The sequence below is a fragment of the Oncorhynchus nerka genome, linkage group LG9a, assembly GCF_034236695.1.
Source record: "Oncorhynchus nerka isolate Pitt River linkage group LG9a, Oner_Uvic_2.0, whole genome shotgun sequence".
NCBI classification, from domain to species: Eukaryota; Metazoa; Chordata; class Actinopteri; order Salmoniformes; family Salmonidae; genus Oncorhynchus; species Oncorhynchus nerka.
This window is the reverse complement of record NC_088404.1, coordinates 33,019,824-33,027,949: the sequence shown is the minus strand read 5'-3', so window position 1 is coordinate 33,027,949 and position 8,126 is coordinate 33,019,824. Positions and strand designations below refer to the sequence as shown.

The window sequence follows — 8,126 nt, the reverse complement described above, 5'->3', positions numbered from 1 at the left end:
CTCTCTCCATTGCAGAGAACGGCTCCAATGTCCTCTCCATCACACTCCGCATCGTTCTGTCTCCCTCTAGAGTAGCATGTGGGGTTTTGTGGGTCTCCTGGTCTGATGTAGGAGGAGCAAGTCCACTCATGGCCCAGTGCTCTGTCTCTCACTTCCTTCCACAAATCCCTGGTAGGCGCTCTCATTGGCTCCCACAGAGCCCAGGTAAGCACTCTCATTGGCTCCCACAGCAGTGAAGTCATCAGTGTGTTCCTCATTGAAAGGAGGACTGCCCTGCCCCCTCAGCCTCCTACTGGGCTATGCTCCATGTTGGAGTCCTCAGTGTGTGTGACAGGTGTCTTTTAAATATATATATATATTACCTTTTATTTAACTAGGCAAGTCAGTTAAGAACATATTCTTATTTTCAATGACGGCCTAGGAACAGTGGGTTAACTGCCTGTTCAGGGGCAGAACGACAGATTTGTACCTTGTCAGCTCGGGGATTTGAACTTTCAACCTTCCGGTAACTAGTCCAACGCTCCGATTGCTCCATCACTAGCTCCTTCTGCAACACACAGAGGCTGCGTTGCAAATCATAAAAGACACACCCTAACCTTATGCCCTTGGGGAATCGTCCAAACGATTAGCCAAGCAAAGGAAGTTCGCAACGTAAGCCCCCAGCTCTTGTTTTTGATCGAGATTGCGAGTGTACAATTATGTTCACGTCACCCTGAAACGCCCTATAATTCAATTTGCGATGATTGTACATCCGCTAAAAAAAGTCAGCCAAAACCTCAACGTCAATATGGATAAGTTAACATACACAACGTGTAAGTAAAAACAAATGTAAATAAATTAGAAATGGTGCTGCTAATCCACATGGTGGCACAAACACGTCTCGTAAAAGTATGGATGTTTTTGTTTGGTTAGCTTTTGGATTTTTTTTTTTTTTAATGTCCTTCAGAAGTTCCAGCTAGACAGGCTGTTAGTTAGCTAATTAATTTGTTAGCTAATATATGGTAGATGTATATAATAATTGTATTGTTAATACAAGTAGACATGCAATCATAATGACTGACTGTAGCGCATATAAAGCACCCACAAGCTACCGGTGGCTGAAAACAAACGTCGAGGGATGAATTTCCGGGCAAGTGCGGTCCATTTAAAATTACTTCCTCCCTCGCCCCTTGCCCTGCAAGTGTAAACTCGTCAGAAGTGTCCACTTAATTTGAGGGCTGAGGGTGTATTTTAAGTGTTTGGAATGCAGCCAGAGTTATCATACAGTTACAGTATTATCAGACAAAACCTTAAGAGAGCCAGACATAGTAGACGCCCTGGCCAGTGGTGGGGCGCTGGTCAACCTCCGAGCTGGACTGGAACAGAGACGGAGTCCAAAACCTCCACTTGGTCTCTCTCTGACTGTGTCCTCACACTGTCTGTCTCCAGCTGTGTCGTTGCAGTGTGTGTGTCACAGTGACCACTCTCATCCTGCACACTGACTTCCTGTTCCTTTGCTGCAGTAGACATGACGTACAGAACCACAACACACACAAAGAATACAGAGTTCAGATCTGTGTGATTTTGGTGTTTCGGAGCCTAGATCTACAGTGGGGCAAAAAAGTATTTAATCAGCCACCAATTGTGCAAGTTCTCCCACTTAAAAAGATGAGAGGACTGTAATTTTCATCATAGGTACACTTCAATTATGACAGACAAAATGAGGGGGAAAAAATCCAGAAAATCACATTGTAGGATTTTTAATGAATTTATTTGCAAATTACGGTGGAAAATTAAGTATTTGGTCAACTACAAACAAGCAAGATTTCTGGCTCTCACAGACCTGTAACTTCTTCTTTAAGAGGCTCATCTGTCCTTCACTCGTTACCTGTATTAATGGCACCTGTTTTTGAAATTGTTATCAGTATAAAAGACACCTGTCCACAACCTCAAACAGTCACACTCCAAACTCCACTATGGCCAAGACTAAAGAGCTGTCAAAGGACACCAGAAACAAAATTGTAGACCTGCACCAGGCTGGGAAGACTGAATCTGCAATAGGTAAGCAGCTTGGTTTGAAGAAATCAATTGTGGGAGCAATTATTAGGAAATGGAAGACATACAAGACCACTGACAATCTCCCTCGATCTGGGGCTCCACGCAAGTTATAATTTTCTTATTCACTGGCCTATGTGAGACCTAGCTAGCTAACTCTTATTTTATGATTAAGCATTATTAAGAGGTAGTGTTCTGCTTAGTCAGCTAGTTCAGTTTAGCGTAGCCTTTTATGTTTCTGCCCCCAGGAAAGGATAACAGTCCATTACAATTATTTTTTTGCTCATATAGCTTATCAACAAAAAAGAGGGGAGGTTTTTACAATACAGCTTGGCAATAATAACAGATTTGCCTGTCAAACCTATTGAATTGAAACAAGAGTGGACTATACACAAACACAACCTAACTTTATACCTTTTTGTGTTTGTGTCAAATTCTGTATAGCTGTGTGTGTCCTCCATGCTAGTATGTTCATTCAACAGCTTGTGGAACAGAACACACACATCCTGAGAAAGCTGTCCTCCCAGAGAACAACCTAAAAACTGGTGAAGCCTACCTACACACTGCTCCATCACACCCTGGAGAGAACACACTGGCTTACACATCAAACATTGCACACATGGATACACACACACACACACACACACACAACACGAATAAGACAGTACTGGGGAAAATAAACATTCTCAGCCAGTGTCTTAGCTGTTCCATGTTTACGCCATTGACTGATGAATTATACACACTCTTGGCATGGTTACATCAGTCGCCCCGACAACAGATGGATTTGTTTACCAGGAAACAACAGTGAAAGTTGTCTGTCAGCCTCAGACAGGTGACACCTGACCATGTTACTGGTCTCACCTAGGAGCAATTAGTTCCTCTGGCCTTTACAATGTAGTAAAACACACCCCAAAACCACACGTTGGATAGTTATCTTTATTTGTTGTGAAATGGCAGAGGGAATGTGTCCAATATTGTAAGTCTGTGTAATCTGGCATAACACATACCTACATTTAAGGGACAAAGAAACATAATATATTCAAATAATTCCCTGTGGATACAACCAAGAATGAGGTTTATACAGTAATAATTCCCTGTGGATACAACCGAGAATGAGGTTTATACAGTAATAATTCCCTGTGGATACAACCGAGAATGAGGTTTATACAGTAAAAGCACCTGGGATGTAGTGGAGTGTAACAACATGCTAACACTGTTAACCCACCTTTTTATTTTCTCAACAGTGTTTTCCCACTACATCCCTGCAGAGCACAATAGTGTATCAGCAGCCCTATCCTGAGCGTTAGAGGCACAGAATGGTCACATCACAAACACTTAACAGTAGAGTCATAAAATACAGAGCATTCATTACAATGTTGATAAAAATGAATTCAACTTCACAGAATGTTCATATAAAACAACAAAGTCCACAGGTGAGTGAGACACCTCAGACAGTTCATTCACACTGTCAGAGTTGGGAGAGGTCCATGCAGTCCTTAGGAATGTGTGTGGGTGTGTGTTAGGACTTGCCATGTATGATCTTGGGGCATGTCTCTGGTGGTACACAGTGGTTGTTGTGTAATACCAGTCCAGCAGGACACTGGCAGCCGGGCACACAGGGTTTAAAACAGTGACTCTCTATCACCCCTAGTGGCACGTCACGGTTAACACAGGTCACTGGACATGGGGGACCACATTCATCAAACACGAAACCACGCTCCACTGGACAGCCCACCGCTAGATCGAGAGAGAGAAATGGGCAGGGAGAGAGGGAGAGATTATGTCAACACAGAGAGATGGGGCCTTTTACTGTGGTAAAATAATGTTTTATACTGTGGTTTTGTGTTTGTATTTACCACACAGTGAGGAGCTCCTCCAGGACAGTCTAGCCCCAGCCTCTCTGCACTGCGCTGCGTAGGCCTCCAGGGCATCACACAGACACTCGTCAGCGTTGGCTCCGCAGGCACACAGGTCATAGACACATGCTGCATACCAGGGCTCTGGAGCCACCAAGTGGTGGCAGGTATGGAACACTGCAGACTTCAGAACCCTGAGGAACAAAGGTCAATCAATCTAGCAAGCTCAAGCGCAGTTAATGTTTTTGAAAAGTCTGGTGTGTGTGTTACCTGCAGCGTGCATTAGCCGACTTCCTGGCCTGGTAGCCTGCTGCTTTACAGGGGTCAATATCCTCCCCAGGCTGACATGACAGGCTGCCGTTACCACTACCCACCTACAGGGGGAGATAGCGATATTAGGGTCTGTGTATGGCTGCTCTGACAAATCAAATCAAATTTTATAAGTCACATGTGCCGAATACAACATACCTTACAGTGAAATGCTTACCTAAGAGCCCCTAACCAACAATGCAGTTTAAAAAATACAAATAAGAATAAGAAATAAAACTAACAAGTAATTAAGAACAGCAGTAAAATAACAATAGTGAGACTATATACAGGGGGGTACCGGTGCAGAGTCAATGTGCGGGGGCACCGGTTAGTTGAGGTAGTATGCACATGTAGGTAGAGTTATCAAAGTGACTACATAGATGATAACAGAGTAGCAGCATTGAAAAAAGGGGGGTGGCAATGCAAATAGTCTGGGTAGCCATTTGATTAGATGTTCATGAGTCTTCTGGCTTAGAGGTAGAAGCTATTAAGAAGCCTTTCTGACCTAGACTTGGCGCTCCAGTACCGCTTGCCTCTGTGGTAGCAGACAAAACAGTCTATGACTAGGGTGGTTGGAGTCTGACCATTTTTAGGGCCTTCCTCTGACACCGCCTGGTATAGAGGTCCTGGATGGCAGGAAGCTTGGCCCCAGTGATGTACTGGGCCGTTCGCACGACCCTCTGTAGTGCCTTGCGGTCGGAGGCTGAGCGGTTGCCATACCAGGCAGTGATGCAACCAGTCAGGATACTCTCGATGATGCAGCTGTAGAACTTTTTCAGGATCTGAGGACCCATGCCAAATCCTTTCAGTCTCCTGAGGGGCAATAGGTTTTGTCGTGTCCTCTTCACGACTGCCTTGGTGTGCTTGGACCATGTTAGTTTGTTGGTGATGTGGACACCAAGGAACTTGAAGCTCCCAACCTGCTCCACTGCAGCCCCGTCAATGAGAATGGGGGCATGCTCTGTCCTCTTTTTCCTGTAGGCCACAATCATCTCATTGTCTTGATCAAGTTGAGGGAGAGGTTGTTGTCCTGGCACCACACGGCCAGGTCTCTGACCTCCACCCTATAGGCTGTCTCGTTGTTGATCAGGCCTACCACTGTTGTGTCATCGGCAAAATGAATGATGGTGTTGGAGTCGTGCCTGACCGTGAACAGGGAGTACAGGAGGGGACTGAGCACGCACCCCTAAGGGGCCTGTGTTGAGGATCAGAGCGGCGGATGTGTTGTTACCAACCCTTACCACCTGGGGGCGGCCTGTCAGGAGGTCCAGGATCCAGTTGCAGAAGGAAGTGTTTTAGTCCCAGGGTCCTTAGCTTATTGATGAGCTTTGAGGGCACTATGGTGTTGAACGCTGAGCTGTAGTCAATGAATAGCATTCTCACATAAGTGTTCCTTTTGTCCAGGTGGGAAAGGATAGTGTGGAGTGCAATAGAGATGACATCATCTGTGGATTTGTTGGGGCGGTATGCAAATTGGAGTGGGTCTAGGGTATCTGGTATGATTGTGTTGATGTGAGCCATGACCAGCCTTTCAAAGACCTTCATGGCTACAGACATGAGTGCTACGGGTCTGTAGTCATTTAGGCAGGTTACCTTAGTGTTTGTGGGCACAGGCACTATGGTGGTCTGCTTAAAACATTGGTATTACAGACTCAAACAGGGAGAGGTTGAAAATGTCAGTGAAGACACATGTCAGTTGGTCAGCGCATGCTCGCAGTACACGTCCTGGTAATCCATCTGGCCCCGCGGCCTTGTGAATGTTGACCTGTTTAAAAGGTCTTACTCACATCTGCTGCGGAGAGCGTGATCACACAGTCTCCCGGAACAGATGGTGCTCCCATGCATGTTTCAGTGTTATTTGCCTCGAAGCGATCATCAAAGTAGTTTAGCTCGTCTGGTAGGCTTGTGTCACTGGCCAGCTCTCGGCTGTGCTTCCCTTTGTAGTCTGTAATGGTTTGCAAGCTCTGCCACATCCGATGAATGTCAGAGCCGGTGTAGTATGATTCTATCTTTATCCTGTATTGACGCTTTGTTTGTTTGATGGTTCGTCGGAAGGCATAGCGGGAATTCTTATAAGCTTCCGGGTTAGAGTCCCGCTCCTTGAAAGCAGCAGCTCTAGCCTTCAGCTCAGTGCCGATGCTGCATGTAATCCATGGCTTCTGGTTGGTGGTATGTACGTACGGTCACTGTGGGGATGACGTCTTTGATGCACTTATTGATGAAGCCAATGACTGATGTGGTGTACTCCTCAATGCCATCGGAGGAATCCCGGAACATATTCCAGTCCTGTAGCTTAGCATCAGCTTCACCACTTTTTTATTGATCTAGTCACTGGTGCTTCTTGCTTTTAATTTGTAAGCAGGAATCAGAAAGATAGAATTATGGTCAGATTTTCCAAATGGAGGGAGAGCTTTGTATGCGTCTCTGTGTGAGGAGTAGAGGTGGTCCAGAATTTCTTTCCCCCTCTGGTTGCACATTTAACATGCAGATAGAAATTTGGCAAAACAGATTTAAGTTTCCCTGTATTAAAGTCCCCGGCTACTAGGATTTCTTGTTTGCTTATGGCAGAATACAGCTCATTAAATGCTGTCTTAGTGCCAGCCTCTGACTGTGGTGGTATGTAAACAGCTACGAAAAATACAGATGACAACTCTCTAGGTAGGTAGTGTGGTCTACAGCTTATCATGAGATAATCTACCTCAGGCGAGCAATAGCTTGAGACTTCCTTAGATATCGTGCACCAGCCCCTCGTCTTACCAGACACCGCTGTTCTATCCTGCTGGTACAGCGTATAACCAGCCAGCTGTATGTTGATAGTGTTGTCGTTCAGCCACGACTCCGTGAAGCATAAGATATTACAGTTTTTAATGTCCCGTTGGTAGTTTACTCTTCCGCGTAGGTCATCGATTTTATTCTTGAAAGATTGCACGTTTGCTAGCAGAATGTAAGGAAGTGGGGGTTTATTCGATCGCCTACCAATCAGAAGGCAGCCCGCCCTTTGGCCCCCTTTTCTCTACCTCTTCACGGGGATTGGGGCCTGTTCCTGAAAAAGCAGTATATCCTTCTCGTTGGGCTCTTCAGACTCGTGAAAGGAAAAAAGGATTCTGCTAGTCCGTGGTGAATATTCACAGTCCTGATGTCTAGAAGTTATTTTTGGTTGTAAGAGACGGTAGCGGCAACATTATGTACAAAATAAGTAAAAAATAAGTTACAAACAAAAAAACACAATCGGTTGGGGACACGTAAAACGTCTGCCTTCCTCTCCGGCGTCATTTTACACAACTACAGGAGTTTTGGTTAACACTCTACCTACAAAGTAGACAGACGCACACTCACCTTCCAGCTGTTTCCAAAGTCGGCCTCTGATTGACTGACTTTTCCTGCAGGGGTTCGTAGGTCGTCCTGGGGGTAGTTGTTGAAGTTGCCACAGAGACCACAAGTGTGACCTTTATACGACCCCGGAATACTCACTTCCAGGTGTGACCGCCCACTCCACAACACCTGAGGAGTTCAGACATGTAAGAGTTAACACAGGTAAGGGTTTAGACAACTTAGAGTAAATAGATAGTAGTTTTAGTACCTTTAGTCCTATATTAGTGTTGAGTAGGATGGTATTTGTCTGGCGCTCCAGGTAGATGTATGGTTCTTTGAGGAAAGGCAGGGTGACAACCTTGTAGTCCACCTGGAATAAAAACACACCTCCGCTCAGATTGGCTCTCACCTCTTATAAACATGTTCTGATTGGCTCGCGGCTAGAACATCCAGAACCAGAAACCCACTCACCCTAACGACCCAGTCCTGGAGTAGCTGCACTACCACATCTCCTATGAAAACAGTCACTTCTTTGGTCCAGGACACTCCCTTTCGACCACGGTCATCATTGGTCGCATGGATACTGGACACGCGCAGGTGTAGACAAATTAGTTC

General features: G+C 45.4%; 1 protein-coding gene across 1 annotated transcript in view; it reads right to left on the bottom strand.

Moving 5' to 3' along the window:
- Positions 1-2,956: 2,956 nt before the first annotated feature.
- kcp (kielin cysteine rich BMP regulator) overlaps positions 2,957-8,126 on the bottom strand; it is a 45,472-nt gene continuing 40,302 nt past the window's right edge. The window contains exons 43-48 of the mRNA XM_029643425.2: positions 7,983-8,094; positions 7,780-7,881; positions 7,536-7,700; positions 4,161-4,264; positions 3,891-4,084; positions 2,957-3,771 (exon numbers count right to left, since the gene is read on the bottom strand). Coding sequence (XP_029499285.1) covers positions 3,554-3,771; positions 3,891-4,084; positions 4,161-4,264; positions 7,536-7,700; positions 7,780-7,881; positions 7,983-8,094 — 895 coding nt within the window. The 3' untranslated portion in view covers positions 2,957-3,553. The remainder of the gene's footprint in view (positions 3,772-3,890; positions 4,085-4,160; positions 4,265-7,535; positions 7,701-7,779; positions 7,882-7,982; positions 8,095-8,126) is intronic.